We start from the raw sequence: 19273 nt of genomic DNA on the forward strand, positions 1-19273 counted from the left end.
GGCTTCATCAGGGAAATGACATTGTATGGCAGTTGTCTCCTTCATATCAAAAGAAAGCCTTTGCCTCTTTGCAAGAGTGAAGAAAAGTTTGTCTTCAGAGAGCAAAGGACAAAACTGACTTGGAAAAAGATGCTTTATTTAGATAACACGTTCTCTTTTCCTTTGAAGATGTTCACAATGTGTCAAGAAAAATTAGGCCAAATAGTGCTTTAATGGTCCTCCTCCTGTACCTCCTAAAAAAGAAATTCGTTCCTACCAATTGCGATAAGAATCTGCCATGATTTTGGAGAAGACAAGAAGCCATTGAAGTTATTCAGGGTTGTTGGTTTGGGGGTTGTCTGTTTTGTGTGAATACTGTGTAATAGCTAAAAGTAGAATTTATACCAAATCTCCTCTTGCTACCAGGACATGCAGCTTTCCCTGCTTGTAGGAGAAAATTAAATGCTTTGTTTTTTGTGAGGAAAAAAAGCTGACAGGTATCAAAGCTATGTAAAGGAGTGGTTGCTTCCTTTCTTGTCTCCTTTATTTGGAAAAACAGCATAAATTTACAGGGGGTACATTGAAGAAACAGGTCTGAGTTTTGTGTTTTCCTATCTAGGCTATGAATATACAAGTAAGTATATTGTTGCATGTGGTTTTATTTGTATGCATGATTTTATGTGTCATAATATGTGCAGTCTTCAACTATACCAAGGAAAGGTAAATAATTGTATTATGCATAAAAGAATAAAAGATTATTTTTGAAGTTGGATCATGCATTACATTGGGTTGTTCTGCTTGCTTGAATTGGATTATTTTCTTCATTGTGTCTCGGTTTATCTATAGAATTTGATAAATCAAGTACAAAGCATACTTAGATACTTGCCAGAACTTAAGAGTATATAAGGTTTAGCCTTCAAAAATTATTTGATCTGAAGATCTTCACATCTGAAGATACGGAGAATTAGGTAAGGGCTTCATGTAGGGCAGTTTTTCGGGGAAACTTAAGGCTCAGTTATGAAAGCATTATACAGCTATGTGATTAATTGTCAAAACCAGAATAGTTCTGCTGAGGTTTCTTGTTTCAGCGAAGTGCAGTATGTACGTGGTTTTTCGAAAGATTGGGCATAGATGGCATGTACAAAAGATGAACATTGTATTCAATGCAGTAGCATCAGATACAGAAATCCAAAGCAGATTCTATGGTACCCATTTTTCTTCTGGTCATTTCACTGTTTTTTAAGCTATGGCAGGTAGGGATTTCTATTACATGATCAAAATGCCAGCTCACTGGAATTTTTTTATGCCAGTACTAGGTTCTAATTTTGACTCCTGATCATGTTGCTTTCTACTCATAGGATAAATGGTATGAGTTGTATTTTTCTGCTGATTAGTTGTGACGTATAAAGACACTGTATACATCTCTGTATACACTCCAGTTCTCTCAGATACACAGTAACTAATTCAAGACTAACTCCCCATGTAGGTAAACTGAAATAATTGTGTGCCTTCGCCTTAGTATTGGCAAACCATAGGAGATGTACTCTGTGACAGAACACAGCATCTTCAGCAATGGGGTACATAATGAGACATGGTGTGTGTGCTCTTTCTTCTCGTAGGCAAGGCAATTTTCCTGCCATGAATCAGAGCGGTATTATGGGATCCAGCTCCCCCTACACTCAGCCGATGAACAACAGCTCTGGCTTGATGAACCCGCAGGCTCCTCCTTACAGCATGGCACCTAACATGGTGAACAGTTCAACAGGTAATGGTGGGTAACCTTTCAGCAGTGGCTTTCCTCCATAAATCTGCTTAACGGTACCAGCCCTGGGCTGCTGGCAGAGGGATGGCCTTCTTCATTCGATTCACCCCTGTTGAGTAGTGTGGAGTGATTCGAAAGTAGGCAAAGGTACTCACATTATTTTGTACAGTAACTCATACGTTTTTCATTAAGTCCTTTTGCACAGCATGTAGATGAGTACAATGTTTTGAACAGTTCCAGGAACACTCGGACTCAGTTTGATGTAGGTGTGGACTAGCAAGTATATGTGTATTTGTGTGTACTTGTCTGCAAGAGGGGGAAGGAGAAAAAACTCATCTTTCAAGAGGCTGCTGTTGCTTTTCAGTGTCTTACTTCCTAAGATTGCAATTTCAGATATTTACTGTGGTACTGGTTTAAAAAAAAAAAAAGAGATGTGCACATGCTCTGACTTGAAGATGCTGTAAGTTGAGCACTTAAAGTAATTACTATGTTCTGAAAATATAGGCCATATTTACTGTTTCAAAAATTCATATAACCATATATAGGGTTTCTTATTTATTTATTTAAATACCAGTATATGAAATTTAATCATAGCTTCCTTTGGAAGGGGGGTGGAGGGGAGACATATTCAGTGTGGCTGCTGGATTAATCTGTTATATCATGACTTGTGAATTCAGAATTATTTGCAGCTTTGTGTATGACTATGAAGACAGGTGAATGTAGTTCTGGGAAAATGTGCTTTATAGTCCATATTCAGCTTGAACTCCTAACAATTATCCTCCATCAAGATAATACTTCAGTAAAGATCAATTCTTTCATTGGGGTGGGTTTGGATGGAGTTTCAATGACCCTGAAGTGGATCCTCCCAAATACTTGTTCCAGTCATGGAGTTCCTGTGTATGCTTTACTTACTGATTACATTAGCTCTTTTTGAAATGTTGGGGGTTTTGAAGTCTTTCTGAAATCTGGATAGGTTGTGCTAAGGTGATTTGGTGTTTGTTCTTAGTTGGCTTTGTTTCTACTTTTGTTTAGAAAAGCCTTATTACTTAAGTTGCATCTTTCCAAGAGCCTGTATTTCAGTATCTGCCTCTCTGCCCTGCATAGCCAGTTTTGTTCCTTCATCCTTTGCCTCCTTCCCTTGTCTTTCCTCCCTGTCAATTTTATCATATACCCTGCTTCCTGGGCAGAAAATGACCTCTGCGAGATTCTAGTGGCTAGTATGTCCAGAGGGTTTCTTTCTTCTACATAGGAGCTCCTGAGGCACTTGTGTCTTATTTTTCAAGAATATTATGTTACTTTTTTGGTTAGCAGAAGAAACAGAAAGGAAGCTGTTAATCAGTAAGATTTTTTAAAAAGAAAAGAAAAAAATAAAAATAAAAAGGGCTTTTTCCAGTGCTGACTTGGAAGTCATTGGTTAGTCCAGACAGCACACTTCACTGTCTAGATGAAGAGGGAAAAGCTATTGAAAAGACCATTAGGTAATAGCTTGCTTTTCCCCCACCAGAGCTGTCCCAGGTAATATTATGTTTTGTTTGTGTAGTTATGTGTTTTGTCTGCCTTGCTGAAATAAAATTACTTCTGAGCATTGAAACTGTGCTATAAATTCTGTTTTGCTATTAGCAGAAGTAATTTTTCCCCCTTTTCCTTTGGCCCCAAGAGCTGCAAAAATAACCAACAGCAAACAGATGGCAGAGTGCCCTGCCTAAGAAGATTTATGTATTCCTAAGGAATAACCAGTTTAAAGGAAGATTCACAGAGGTTTTTTTGTTCAGATAATTCAGCCATTCGTTATTTCATACAGTGGAAATCTGTTCAATGCAAGGCCATTTATCCTAGCAGTCTTTTGTATGGGGTAGTCATACTCTTTTTATTGTGTTATGCATTCTGAAATATTGGATTTTTAATAATTTAAACATTTATCAGGGTTTTTTCTGCCAATGCATTTGCGAGGTTTTCTTTTGTTCCAGTTTTATTAATTCAAAGATTATCCAATGGAAAGTAAGTATGAGATGAACTGCAGTTCAGTGCACCTCTTTTCCTCTGTGTGTGAGCAGACATGCATCTGAATTGCTTTATGCAGCTAGCCTCCAGGAGCACACAGAGGGTGTTGGTATGGAGGAGGGCAGCAGGGACTGGATGGGACAAAGAGACCATTAGGTGTGAATGTACTGCTGGGGGAGTGCTGCATTTCCTCCCATTCTGACATCCTTCTGCTTGGGTCAAAGAAATGAAGGGCTGAGCTTAAGATGAGTGTAAATACAGTACTTAAAATGATGTCTTGAGCTGGAGGAGCACTTCAGGGTCAGCTCTGGCCCTGCATTTGATGAGGCGCATTTGTTGAGGTGAAGAACTTGCAGGTAATACCTACCTACAGATCTGAAAACGGCATTTTCTGTGGCACAGAAGACCAGTTCAGCTATCCGGCTCTTGAGCCTTTTTCCCCGCTGGTGTAAAGTCACAGGTCGGTCAGTGGGATAAACCAGGGTTCGGTCAATGTGTAGGGCAAAAAACAAACTGAGTGGCTGCTGATGGAGTGAAGTGTGAGCATTACTTAACTTGCACATACGCGCTGAGCACGATCAACTGTGGTTTCAGTTAGAGGCCAGTGGAAAACTAAGGTAAGCAATAGGGAGAAGTTCGTTTCTTGGTTGTCTGGGTTTTGGAGAGTGCAGTTGTGTTGCCGGTTTTGAGAGAGCAAGGTAGGTTTTGGTTCTGTTCATTTTAATCAAATGCACTTTTAGGTTTTACTCTAAGATAGAGGAAGATTGCTGATGCTGATGGAATTCTTTTCATATGGTTTTGGAGCTTCAATAGAGCTAACTATAACACTGGTTTTGCCACACGTTTTTAGTAGTATTTATAACTCCTCATTACCGGTTGATCCCTTTTTATTCCTTTAGGTTTTTTTAATTACTGTCACAATTGAAAAGAAAATTGTGTTGCAGTTATGCATCCTGGTACTTCAACAGTGACTGTAGATCAAACAACAGATCTACAGCTTCTGCTAATGTAGGAGAGTTTAGGAACACAGAGATTATGAGATCAAAGAAGACAGATCCTTCTGATAGAGTATCCCATCCATAACAAAAACAAAAGCTTCAAGAAAAAGTGCCAGAATCCCTTCACAATTACGGAATAAACTGCCATTCAGAAAAATTGTATAGCCTCCTCTGTCCTTCTGCTGTATGAGTTCACATTTCCCATATATATTTTAGATTTTTCCCCCTGTTTTTTAGATTCAGGCTTTAAAAATATATATAATAAAAGGAAACTTTAAAAACCCACATAAATAAAATAATAGTTCTGTATTGTGAGCCTTGTTAATTCTAGTGCAGATTGCCTTTAAAAAGCAGCAGTGTGGAGTTTGGATCTCAGATTTCTGTATTGTGCTTGCACGGAAACTGGCACTCATAATCCTTGCTACCTCTGGAGGTGAACAAAACAATAAAAAGGCATTAATCTCCTTACTGGCACAAGGATCCTTTCCTGATTTCACTACCTCTGTCCTACTGAAACCTTCCGTTTTCTGGGTAGTATTATTCCCAACAATTTTTTTAACATCATAATACTTTATATAAATCATGAAGTTCTAGGAAAAGTTACTTGCACTAAAGGAATACAAAGGATGCATTTAAATACATCGTTAAAAGTAGATGCGACTTTTTCATATACATTATGTGTATTTGACTGTTTATTTGGGTGAACCTCTTATAGAGAAAGGAATCATGTTTATGATTGTGAAGCATTTTTTAGAAATCTTAATTGGTTTTCTTGGGTTTGCACCTTGGTTACATTTTTCTGAAAAATGGAAACCTCCATTTATTTCACTATTTTTTTTTGCTCTTAACATGTATCTTCATATAAGCTATTACTTTATGCACATTTAAATAAACTTTCTGGAGGATGTCAGCAGCTGGTAACAGCTGAAGTATCCCATCACCTACACTCCAAACAAGCAATGACTTTGATCAAATGGTCATTGTGTGACTGTAGATCAAGCCAGCTAGCTCCTGGCACAGATACACGTGCGTCCCAAACTGCATACACTTATCATCCCTCAGAGGAGACTTGGTAGGCAGAAAGGAGGCAGAGCACTGAGACCTTGGAGGCCACTCCTGCTTTTCAGATAAGGTGCCTGAGCACCCTAAGCTGTGCTTTTCCCCAGAGGTGGACGGTCATTCGTGGCAGGACATTAAGCAATGCTGTTGTCCCTTTTCTGGTTTTCCTGTAGGCATAAAAGCAGTGGGGATCCTCTTGCCAATTCCACATGAGTCACAAATTCACTGCTTTTACTTTTTTTTTCTTGTTTTTTTTTCAGAGGGAGAGTGCTAAGGGTGACGAGAGGAAGGAATGTCTTACAAAATATGTTATATTCTGTTTTGTAGAGTGTGATTTGTTATTGCTCTAGCAATAAAGAGAAAAAACAATGTTTGTGTATCGCTGCTCTCCAGTATTTCATCATCTGGGACTGATAGAGCAGCCTTTAGCAAAAGGGAATATTTTGCTTTTACTCATGTCAGTATCTGCCTTTGAGTACATTAAATTCAGTGTGGAATAGTTAATTCAGGACCTTGACCCATACTTGCATTTTGAAATCATTCTGGCTCTTAAATTCTTATAATAAGCCAGAGGCTAGTACTTGAAACCTATTCACAATACAGTACAACGCTTTCTGAGTTAGGATTTCCCTGTTATCATCCTCTCTAAAATGCTTTATCCTTTTGTCTGCACTTCACACACAGAATTATTAGTACCCGTGTAGAAAGAGAGCGTGTCTTATTTTAGCAGTTTCGTGACAGTAACAGTATTTCACTGCACAGAAAGGGTCAAAACAATGTTCTTGCTGTACTGCTTTGCTAAAAAAAGTGAAGGAATGTCTGTTTGCAAATCACTGGAGAGTACGTTTGGAAGAAGTTATGAAACAGCATTTCAACAGTGGATAGAAGAGTAGCTGTGGACACATCTTGTGTAAAAGCTATAGGGAAACCAGACAACCTTGAAGTTCTGCTCTTACAGAAAGAAACAATATAGATGAAGTAAATAAAAAGTGAAACAGAATTTGGGAAACTTTATTATTTTTTTCATACTTGTCTCCCAACTCCTGATAGCTATATTTGCATATGCCAGCAAGAAATATTCAAAAGCTGAAATGAATCAGTATTCTTACACTTCTAAACATGATTAATACAGTCAGAACATGTGTGGTAATTTGCAGACTAGAGTTGCTTGCCCTTTATGTTGAGGTGTTAAACCTTTCTGGAAAAGAAATTTTATAAAGGAATTCTGATGGAAACGGGACTACCAGGAGTGGGCACAATTGCTGCATTCTTTGTAATAGAAACAGGATGTGCCAACCTAGATACCCAGTGAGGTATAAGCAGAGGATTTAGCCATGCAGAATTCTGGTGAAGAAGCATGATTCTTAGCTTTGCTTTGTTTGACCTCTCTAAAATTGCTTTAGAGGGGAAGGGTCATCTTTGGTTGCTTTGAAACTAAAACTAAGACTTCTTTTTTAGGGCTTTCACAGCATGAAATGTGTTAACAGTTAAAATGGATTTTGTGTAACAGTTCTGCATCCCAGTTTGAGACCAGACTGTGGCATACATTTGACCATTTTTTACACATATTTTTTAAAACTTCTAAAACAAAAATAACTTTATTTTAAACTGTGGAAATCAAAACTTAAATGTGTTAGGCTGCCATCCTTGACTTCATAATGGTCACAAGCTGCCCCAACGCAGCAAACAGAGTATAAGGGCAAAATGCATACGAATCAAATGCTTAGTGGATACTGGCTTCCCAGTATCTCATTGCTTGGCTGTTTTGTTGAGGTTTCACACACATACATAAAAATAACAGCATTTTTAGCTGATCCCAATAGATTTTTCTCTGCAGCTGCATCACTTGAAAAAGGCTTTTTGTTCCAATTCTTGAAGTCTTAAGTATTGCAAGTAATTTTATTTTTTTTTTTAATCTCAATTATGATTTATGTGTTGTGATGACTTTAAGGGCTTGATTGGGCTACAAATGTGCTTTGAAAAAACAAGAAAATGTGCCCATGAAAAACACCGGCAGTTCAAAGCTGAATATTGAGCATACAGTTGTAAACTCACATGGCACATGGCTGGATAGGTTTTTTTGGCAGACGCATAGTCTCAACCTGCAGTGATGCTAAAGATATTAGCAAATTAGCACTGCAAAGCTTGCCAGCGTATTCGCCAGAGTCCTGCTCATGCTCTCACTGCTGTAATTAAAACTAATTATTTTCTAAAACATAGTAATACATGAATATGTGCAATAATCATTTTGTAGTGGGCAATGTGTGAAGTATTTTTAAAGCTTCTTTTTCCCCTCCTGTCTTTGGCTTGCTATGCAGCGTGCTTGCTGCCGAGTGCAAGCCAGCATTGTCATTTTGCAGAGTGACATGCTAGTCTAGTAATGACCAGATTTTTTAATGTTTTTTTTTAAACAATGATGCTTTGCTGATTCTTGAAATTTGTAAATTGGGGATATGTATTTTTTCCTTTTTATTACCTTTTAGCTTATTCTATCCTATGTTTTTCTTATCTCACATCTTCCTTGAAAGAAGGGCATGAGAGGGAGAAAAAAGGGAGAGAAAGGGAAGCTACTCCAGCCTTTTCGTAAATGCCATACACATGGTTTCTGCAGGGAAAGAATCACCTTGTGTCTTGCTGTTGTTTTCTGGTTATTTGCATTGATTCAGTGTCATGGCACCTCCTAGCATCTGCTCTGCCCAGTATTTTCTGTCTGTTTATCTGAATGCTTCTTCTTGCATCTTTCTAGAAATCCAGGAACCCAGCAGCTCTGCAGCAATAATACTACACTTAGCACTTGCATCTTCAAATAAAAAAACCCCTTAAACTCCTCACACCCCTGGGAAGCAACTGCATGCCATTACCAGAGAAAGACATTTGCGCGTTCATTATAGTCCCACCTCATTTTGGCAGAGGGGAAGAAGTTCAGTGCCGGTTCTCCAACAGAGCAGAGTTTACAGCTTGTAATTCTGTACTTAAGGCTCACAGTGGCAGAGCCATTCATACTGAAATCAGTAGGAGCAGGAATTATCTGCTGGACACCAACCTTAATACAGACATAACTGGGAAGTGTGGACTGTTTCTCAGATTCAACATCGCAAGCAAATTGCACATTGTTTGAATTTACATTCATCTGTTGCTAAAGGGAAGGTGCAGCAGTTACTAAAATAGACTGTTCTGTTAAGGGGTAGTGGTTGAATGTGGAGACAGTTGAAGGCATGAACAATTAATTTTACTCCATAAAGTGGTGGTGGTGGTTGTTGTTATTGCATGGTGCTTCTCTTACATTTCATTCTCTTATTTCCTCATTTCAACTGAAGAGGTTTCCAGGTTTCCGGATGCTAGAATAACAGGACAGAGGTGGGATAACCTCTGCTTCACGTGGTGCCGCAATCTTGCAGCAGGAAGCGTTGTTTTTTCCTACAAAGCCAAACATAGTCATGCTTAACTGTTTCTCCTGTTTTTGATTAGCACCTATGGGTCTTGCAGATATGATGACACCCGGTGAGTCCAAACTACCCCTTCCTCTCAAAGCAGATGGCAAAGAAGAAGGACCCCCCCAACCTGAGAGCAAGTCAAAGGTATTTACCACCTCCGCACGTGGTGTTGGTTCAGCCCGCAGAAGTCTGCTGTGTTGTCCTTCATCTTCTGGTTTTGGCCTACCCACTTCTGTTCTTTCCTGCATGCCTTTCCATTCACGTGCAATCTCTTTGTTTGTTTCTTTTTCTTTTTTTTTTTTTTCTTTTTTCCTTCATTGTATGGATCTGAAAGTTACTAGTTCTTACGGCATTTTAACTTGCGGGGGCAAAGCAACCCAAGCCAAAAGTTGCGTGGGGATTCGGCTGTGCCAGGTGGGTGGGAAAGAAGGGTCTTGCCTGGTTTCAATACTTGCAGCCATTTTTCTCTGCCTTCAGTTATAGCTTCCTGTTTTGGCCGCCTCAGCAGCAGCAACATACTTTAATATTTTGCTTTCCTGCCTTATTTGATAAAATAAGGTGAACAGCTTGGTTTTTTTTCTTTCTTTCATAAGGGGAAACCCATGCTTAGCATTCCATGTGAGCTTGAAATAAGCATGGTGGCTTAGTGACTTTAGCCAAGCATCCAGCAAACTTTCCAAATTATACTAATTAACAATGTCATTTTAATACCTTTTATTTATATATATAAATATATTTATATATGTGTGTGTTTTCTGTATGTGTCTCTCTGTTTATATATATTTTATATATAAAAATTGGTCAGTCTGTTAAACTGGATGTATTTTTTTTGTTTTTAATAAAGTTTGCCCTGCCTTTGTCATATTATTTTTTTTTTATTCCTCTACCACAGGATAGCTACAGCTCTCAGGGTATTTCTCAGCCCCCAACCCCAGGCAACCTGCCAGTCCCTTCCCCAATGTCCCCAAGCTCTGCTAGCATCTCCTCCTTTCATGGAGATGAAAGTGATAGCATTAGCAGCCCAGGCTGGCCAAAGACTCCATCAAGCCCTGTAAGTGGCTCTGGTTTTTTTGGTTTTTGTTTATTTTTTTGTAATTAATTATATTTTAATGCTTGCTTGTTTGTTTTGTAAATTCCTTTTCTTCATTATTTATCCACTAAACAGTTTTCTTTCTTTATAACACTGGGTGCAAATTCTGCTCTCGGACACATGACTGTAAGTTCCACTGTCCGGCTTCAGTGGGGCCTGAGCATGCTTATCCAAGGGCAAAATTTGTCCCAACAGTACTTTGAAATAAGAAAGAGTAAAATTGCGTGCATCATGCAAGTGTGCTGTCTGGTAATACAGCAGTTGTTGTGAAGAAAACATCCTTCCTGTAATGCATCAGCTTCCAAGCATGCCTACTGTGTTGTTAAGGACAATTCCATTTCTGTTCCTGGGCCCAAACTCCTTCACACAACTGACTTCGCTCTGGTTGCTGCACTTGTCATTGCTAGGATTACTTAGTAAAAAAACAAAACAAAATGAGAATTCTCCCCTATTGAAACTAATATCCATCAAAGTTTAAATTGTAGACTCAGCACCATGAAAAAGCTGCCTTGTGCATTTTTGAAACATTTTTAATTTTGAATTGTGTATTTGGAAATACAATCATTAGGTTATCAGGGCACAGTCTAAAATGAAATTACTTCTGATTTGCTTCATTCAGTTATTTTGAAATAACCCAGATTGTGGGTAGAAAAAACTGATGCATGTATGTTTTTAGAAAACTATTTTTAGATGAATAATGTTTAGTCATTCTCATACAGGTTGTAACGAAAAACCTGAGCAAGAGACGCATGGAGCTAAAAATTAATTTCATTATATATCTATCTATAGATACACACATAGAAAATCTATATACGTATATAGAAAAGAGAATGAAGACATAAGCTGATATTGCCTACGGGGAGCAAATGTCCACTTGGTCATTTTTGCTTTGTTTTTTTGAATTAGAAAAATATATGTTGTTCCTCTTTTCTTTCTTTTTACTGAAAGTAATAATGATCATAATTTGTCTGTAGAAAATTCCTGAAAAATATTCTTGTGAGGAATGTAAAGGGGTTTTTCCCAATGTTAATGTGCACTTAAAATTAGCAACAATTCTTGATAAGAACTTAATTTTCACAAAGTGATACGTTGAAGAGTATGTCTCAGGGCAAACAGAGGAAGGCCAATTGGAGGGGGAAAGATCTGCCATCCAAAAATGGGACATCTAGTGAATCCCCTGAGCAAAGGGGCAGCATGGCATGAAATGTACCACCTGAATGTTTTGATGTTTATTTGGCAGCGACTTTGAGTCTCAGAAGGCAGCTGGTGTTACCTGTTCCCACAAAGTTTCATCTTTTTCTTAACAGCATTTCTGAAAGCGTGGTTCCAAAAACTCACCTTAGCTTTCTTTGTAGCAATGTTTTGGGTATCGTTTCTTTGGGTGGTTTTCTGGAGGAAAGCAAGAGAGTTATTCCACAGGCTGTCTTAACACACAGAGTTCTTTCTCTGCAAGGCTACCAAATGGTAATGCATTCCTGAGTTCATTGCATACACTGCATAACAAATCCTAGAGTCACTGTGAACATGTGGAGGTTTTTTCCATGTAAATATGCCAAAGTATAGCGTTGGAAAAAATAAATGGGAGAAAGTTTGTGCTTTCAGTTTCTTCTGAATGCCCTTCTGTCCAAATGCTGCTGTGTCTTTAGCTTCAGTTAACTTCTTGGTACAGAGATATGGATAAATACAGTGCTTTGGAATGGCAGAAAAATAAGTGCTGTAAATTAGCTGATCCCTTTTTACCTGTGAAGGCCAGTGTATTGGATAACTTCATTGACTTCAGCAGCAGCCTGACGTAGACTGGAACGATTGATTGCAGGCATTCCGTTACACTTTAAAACAGCCTGAATTTGTTCATTAAATCCCAGAGCTGCTTCATTTGCTACAACTGCTGTATTCCAGCAGAGGATAAAAGCAAGGGTGAATGGTCTGTGATTCACTTCCCAGTATCCCTGTGATCCTACTAGGTGGATCCTCTCTTTCAGCAGTTTTATATGGAAGTGAGGCATGAGAAAACGTGAAGAAGGAATTGCTGAACATTATGTTTTGAGGGCTCTTCGTGTGCATCAATAGCAGGACACTTCTGCTGTACTAATTTTGCACGTTGTGTACGTACTTGACAGTGACAAGGTGGCTTTAAAATTCTTTGAAAAAAAATTTCAAGTGTGGGTGTGAACTATGCAGGGTTGTTGCAATGTGAATAAAACAATATTTTATGAAAACCCCATTAAATGTTGTTCACTGCCCATAGATACTTGAGAACGTGACAGTGAATACACATGAATAGTACTGTATCTCTGTGGTGCTAGCCGTGAGGGGTCTGCAGAGTCCTTCAGGAGGAAATCTTGACAAGAGGATTGTGTCCTGTAAAAGCCCCTGCTAGGGATTGGACTTTGGCAGTTTTTGCTGCCTGGGTATGCACGTTGTTCTGTAGTAGAATAGGTCTATTTAATAAGTGTAATGTTGGCAAATTCATTATTGAAGTGGGGGAAGTGAACAGTAGATAGTTCTATAAATACAGATGCTAAAAGATATGTACAGAAACAACTACCCACTGCCTTAATGTGAAAAGAACTCCTACAGGAATTTGTGTTGCTCTGAAGGATTCTGCACACTCACTGTACAAGGGTCTGTATATAATACAGTTTTAACAGGTGGTAGGTGTATTGAAAATAAAGTATAGTGTTCAAAAGATACGATATGGGAATTGGCTTTGATATCCACATACTTTGGTGGGGATTTTTAAATCATCTATTTAAACATAACCAGTCATGCCATCTAGAAGAGTGCTAGGGATTGAGGGCAGAGTAGAATATAACTACATTGGTAAAGGTATGTGCCACAGGCTTGAAGTAGCATTCTTTTATCACCAAAATTGCCAACAAACTTAACAGAAGAAAAGCTCATGCTCGGTATTCTTCCCGCGTTGCCTGGCATGCGCTCATTTTAGTTAACAATCTGATAATGGGATAATTTTGTAATAAGCCTGTATTTTCTGAGGGTTAACATTTACCTATAGGCAAATTTAGGCTTCCAGCTGAATCTGCCTTTGTGGAATTGAAGTTTGTTTGTGTGTAGACTAGCTTGCACACATCTGTCATTTTTATATGTTTACATTTATAAAAATAGAGAAGAGGAAAAGCTCTTTACTCTTGAGGAATAGCATTCTTCCCTGTAGTGCATTCTTCTAAAGTTAACATTTCATTTTAGAAGAAAATTGCACTCGTTTTACAAAGCATGACAACCTGAAAGCTCACACAGTAAGAAACACTTCTTACCTTCTGTAAGCTGTGAAAAGTTTTCAGATTATACTGTCATTTTAGAGCCTGCTGCCACACTGCTGAAAAGCATCATCATTTGAGATGTATAGTAGAAAAACCCAGAATGAAAAATTCTTAACTGTTTCCATTCTGCTCTGAATCTGATATGAAAAAGAGAATCTTACCGTACAAAAATGAAAATGTAAAACTGGTAAATCTGAACTTTCTTCATCATGAGCTGCCATAAAAGTGAAATAGAAACTATTTTCTTGCCTCATTTGTTAGAATATATGCATATACAAAATTTGTCAGGTAAAACTGCAATTTCCCACCTTTGTTTTCATTTAGAGTTCTTTGGCATCATAAAAGTAAGATTAAAATAAATGCTGATGAGCTGTAAAGCAACTTTGTGCTTACTGCCATTGGTACTGGGGTGGCTCCAGTTTATTCAACTGTCCAAGCCCATGTGATCATGTATCGGTTCTTACTACAAAATTGGATTAGTAGCAATATGAGTTGCCTAATTCCCTCTTGCCCACTCACTGCCAAAAAGAATCTTTGGAAAAAATGCGTTTGTTGAAAAGAGTTGAACTGATTTCCTTAAACACCGAGATACGTAGCAAATGATGCTTTCAGTAAACTGGTTGCCATTACACTGTTAGTTTGTGCTTTCATTGCATAATCTGCAGGACTCATGTTGTAAGTACTTTCCTGCAAGCCACATAGTGTATTAGTAAAACAAATTCAGCCTTGACTCTGACTTCAGTAGGAGTTGTAACACAACTGAATCTGACCCAAGTACATTCCTGAGTGCTCCTCATTTCTAGGTACGGCAGGTAATAATGCATGTCTGTAGGAAAGACTACTGCAAAGAAGTTACAGTATCAGGAAACAAGGCAGAAAACTTTATAGGAGGCTATTTATTTAATTAAAATGAATATCAATTCACTGGAAAGAACAGCAATGGCTCATGGAACTGCTGGGTCACCCCCCTTGGCTTCATATCTCTTTCCTCCTGGCTCTCCTCCAGTGTTGCCAAGTTTCAGCTAATGGCTGATACAGAGCCTGTCATATTTTCCAGGCTAACATGCAAGATGAATGGTGGCAGTGCTTTTAAAATCATTGGCAGTTGGATGCTACCCCACTGCATCTTTCATGGTGTCGAGTGCCAGTCCTCACCAGCGCTGTGTGGGGACATGGACAGAGTGGGTGGTTCTGTAGCATCTGTGAGGTACAGCTAGGGTCTGCTTTAGGAATGTTAAATTATAAATAAGGTCCTGTTTGATTCAGAATAGTGCTGTCTCCTGTTCAAAGTAGGGAGAAGGCAAGGGAGGGAAAGAGTGATTGACTAGATGAGTTTAAAGAAGTGTCTGCTGCGATCAACCACAAAGTTGAGGATTTTACTATACAGACATAAAGGATATGTTTCCCTTCATATATTTGGCTCCTTTCCCAAAGCTTTATATCAGTCTTTTTCTTGTGTGTAATTCTGAACCGCTCCCATCTTCCACTGCTGAGGACATCACCTTCTGCAAGCAGGAGGGTTTTCCTGCAGAAGCAGCAGCCCCTCTCTGCTATCAGGTCAGAGGCAGCTCAGATGGATAAGGCATAGTCCATCTGCACATGGCACAGAGCCCAGCTGACAGGGTTACATTGCACAGTCAAGATATGGTGAGAAGTTAGAGCTTGTGTAGCAGCCTCGGTGCTTTATGCCATCTCCGCATAAAGGGCATCAAGATAGCATGAGCTTTCGTTAACTGTGAAGCCCAGCAGGAAAATGGGTTCGCTCCTGCATTTCTGCCACATGAGAAACAATTCTGCTCTTTCCACCTCTTTTGCGTTTTGCACAGTGGTGGTTCAGTTCTGATGGCTGTGCATCCCTGGTTTTCCCCAGATCATAATACACGTTCTCTTCGCAAGGGAGGACATGTGAGACGTTATCTTCTGCCCTCTTCCAAGGAAGGACAGCGGTAGCTACTCACAGGCATTATTGGCAGTTCACAGAGTATTGCCACCAGTCTCCTTGTACTGTCAGGACTCTTGTTCACCTCGCTTTTTGGCTAGTGGTGGTATGAAGAGATAGTGAAGTGTAACCATTTGTGACTCTTAAAGGGAGCACCGCTCTTCAGTGTGCTAGTTTGCCATGATCCATGCTTTAGGCTACTTCTGTGCAATTCCTGTTCTGGAGGAGCACTTTCAGGTTTTCTAGCCCCTTCTGGGGGTCAAAGAGGAGAAGGTTCATTTGGTTTGGTTTTAGGATTATGTAAACTTGTGTGGGACAAATGGTTTTAATTTTACCCAAATTACTGCTTGCAAATCACTTCCAGATAAGTGGATGAGAGGCACTATGTGAGAGCTACCTCTTCTTAAAATGACATGAGGCAACATCAGAAACTTGCCTTCTGGGATCCAAAGTTCAGATCAGTGAAAGAAATATGAAAATGGGGAGTTTGGGCCCTTTATTTAAAAAGCTGAATTTTCCGTATATGGACAGAATGTACTGTTTGTGCCTGAACTAGTAGCCTTCATTCCTGACTGTTGTGTGATAGCTTTAGTTTGTTTGACATCTTCTCTTTTTCAATGTTGTGAGTTTCTTACTTTCTTTTCCCTCCCCCTCCCACCCTTCCCCCAACTCTTTTTTTTTCTTCTTGCGATTTAGAAATCAAGTTCCTCTACCACAACTGGAGAGAAGATCACTAAAGTCTATGAGCTAGGAAATGAGCCGGAGCGCAAGATGTGGGTAGATCGGTACCTGACGTTTATGGAGGAGAGGGGCACACCTGTGGCCAGTCTGCCAGCTGTGGGCAAGAAGCCCCTGGACTTGTTCAGGCTCTATGTCTGCGTCAAAGAGATTGGAGGTTTAGCACAGGTGAGAAGAAGTGCTTGCAAGTGAACCATTTGAAAAGGCAAAACACTTTTTTTTTTTTCTAGATTATTTCCTGCTGGTTACATCGTTACTTTTTCAGCCCTGACAACGTTGTTGAAGGAAATAGTTTTGTGCTGTAATACTTGTCTAGAGTTCGTTTTGGGCTGTGTAATTGCCCTAAAACTCTATAGAGTTTGGATCAAAATTGACCATTTCTATAAACAGATGAAATTGTTACCTGTTCAGGGGAATCCAGTAATGCCACTAAGAGAAGAAAAGAGGAGGAGACCATTGGATCAAAGTTAGGAGTAAGAAACAGATGACAGAACTGAAGGAAAAAGGAGATTTTGAAATCCATCCTTCCCAGATAGGGATACTGCCTCTAGGACTAATCAGTTAATCTCTCCAGAGAAGTGGCAGATACATTCTTGAAACAAAGTCCTTCATTCCAGACCTTTCATCTCAGAGTGTCTCTGCATGGTACATTTGTTTCTGAGACATACACTGTGCATTCCCTGTGTTTGGAAAATGCTTACAGGATATTTTGGGTTGCCTTACAAACATAACAGTTACAAGGAGAAGGTGAATTACTTGATTGAGATGAAGGAAAATGAAAGCAGGAAGAGCTGAGAATAACAAAGTCACAGAGCAAAGCTTTGGGTTGTGTTCTCACCAGTTAACTGGAAGTTTTGCAAAGGGATGTTTGGAAATCACTTGTGAGTTCTGCAAGACTGACCACCGCAGACCAAAACTAAATGTTTCATTGTCTAGCACCATCAAAAGGGAAAGCAGGAGAAAATGGTCAGCATTTGCAGCCTTGGATTTGCTATTCAGAGTCATCTGTCCTTGCCTGATACTTCTACAAATCATCCTTTGCATTGAAGGGATCACTTTTCTAGGTACTAGAAGCTACTGTGGAGTGCTGAGGCCCATAATTTCTATGGATTTAAGAACATTGGTGGGTGTTCAGTGATTGGCAAGATGAAGTCTTAAACATAGCTATGTAGATAAATTTGTGTATGCAATATTTAATATAAAATAGATAATATTTATTATTTAAATAGATATAATTTTACATTTATTACAAAAACTGAGATCAAAAATATGGCAGACAAATTGGATCTTCAGAAAGAGAGCACATTTTAATAATCTGTGTGGTTAGTTCAAGAAAGAAATGTCCGACATCAGTTAGTGCCATTTTCAGTGCTGTTTTTAATGGTCCACTCCCAACGCAGGATTTGACTACTGAATTAGATCATTGGCCCTTCAAGTCCAGAGAATTTAGCTATTCCTGTTGTGAAAGGAAGGCAGAGAAACCTAATATAGTTCACCTTGCCAGCTGTTAAATGCTGTATATAGGTAAGAGATGTTATCCTGACATTTTTAGTAATCTGCTCATGCCCTCCAGCATCATAACGATGTGATTACTTTTAGCTCAGAAACTTTATTACAGGTAAATCGTATCGTGCGGCTGCTCTGCCTCATACAGTGTGATTGTGCCCATAGTATGACTTTTAGCATCAAAAATTAAGCAAGGTGGGAGGCGGATGAGATATTGTAGAAAGTCATTCATGTTCGCTTATTATGGAAATCTGTTTTATTTTGGGACACTCAGTGCTGACTTGCACTGACAGACATTATGCATTGCCAAAGAATAGATGCTGTTCACTGAGACTGATATTTGAAAGAGCTCCAGTTCCAAATGCATGTGCTTGAGTACTGGTAAAAATTGACAGGCTCCTGTTTTTGCTGGTGTGCCCACATGAATGATCACTGTGTTTATCTGTTTGGGGGTATAGAGAGGTGGAGAGCCTTGCTTGCTGCGCTTTATTTAAACGTATCTGTGTGATGCTCTCCTAAAAAGCTGTGGCTGCAAGTGCTGTCCTCCACATCTCATGATTCTGCCTGGAGAGTGACAGGGAGTGAAGCTGTGCAGCATTGGTGCATATTCCCTGTCTTAATAGTTGCAATTGATGGGGTCCCAACATGAACAGACCAGCTGTTGGCAGTCTGCTTTTAAATGCCAATATACTGGGCATTTAGGCATGAATGTTTCTGTTTGCATTATGCAATGTGTTCTTTACGCACCACTTAGCTGTAAGTCAGTAGGCACAAAGGGCTGTGTAACTGGATTTCAAGCCTCAACAAGGGGCAGTTTATGAAAATCTCATCTCCTTCAACTCCTGGGTTCTTGCAGGATGTACCAGAGAATTATAAACACTTAGCATAGCCATGCCAACCTGCTTGCTGTTAATGCTATCCTCAAAAGATCTTTTCTGACTGACAGCAGTTAGGTGTTACTAAACACTGAGAAAAATGAAGAAATGTTTCCTTTGCCGGCACGCAGGCTTCGAGACGGTGTGGCTAATGATAACCTTCGTAGCTATACAAGTTAAATTGGAGTCATTCAAATCTCAGGCCTCAGGGCAAGTAGCAGTCATCATGAAATCAGGATTCTTCCCCAACAAAAGCTGAGATGCTCGGATGTGTAAAGCCCATTTATTTCGGTGCTGCCTCCCCTCCCTAGCAGTTGCACAACTGGTTGAATGAACTTTGGGGCATCAGGTATTACAGCAAAAAACCTGGCTGCTGTGAGCAGTACTGCTGAGCAAACCAGTGGCGTCGTCCAGGATGACAGATTAACTTTGCTGTTATTACCGATCAGCTGTGTTTGAGGAACTCACGAACAGAGTATTTCAATATTCTCAGCCTTACACTGCAAAGAAGACTCACAGCAGAGCTGTGCAGTCAGCACTGTAATACAGAGTGTTGCTGGACTAGCCCTGTGTGTTTGAAGTCTGCCTTAATTAATTAAGGGTCCTTGCTT

General features: G+C 39.4%; 1 protein-coding gene across 14 annotated transcripts in view; it reads left to right on the top strand.

The window, feature by feature from the left end:
* The window catches only part of ARID1B (AT-rich interaction domain 1B), a 335886-nt gene that overhangs the window by 290880 nt on the left and 25733 nt on the right, over positions 1 to 19273 (top strand). For 4 of the 14 annotated variants that reach the window (XM_056344131.1, XM_056344137.1, XM_056344136.1 and 1 more), the window contains 4 exons: positions 1599 to 1750; positions 9268 to 9377; positions 10126 to 10284; positions 16240 to 16449. In XM_056344131.1, coding sequence (XP_056200106.1) covers positions 1599 to 1750; positions 9268 to 9377; positions 10126 to 10284; positions 16240 to 16449 — 631 coding nt within the window. The remainder of the gene's footprint in view (positions 1 to 1598; positions 1751 to 9267; positions 9378 to 10125; positions 10285 to 16239; positions 16450 to 19273) is intronic. The other 10 variants (XM_056344132.1, XM_056344138.1, XM_056344141.1 and 7 more) reach the window with 6 other exon arrangements.

The sequence above is a fragment of the Falco biarmicus genome, chromosome 6 (genome assembly GCF_023638135.1).
Source record: "Falco biarmicus isolate bFalBia1 chromosome 6, bFalBia1.pri, whole genome shotgun sequence".
Classification (NCBI taxonomy): Eukaryota; Metazoa; Chordata; class Aves; order Falconiformes; family Falconidae; genus Falco; species Falco biarmicus.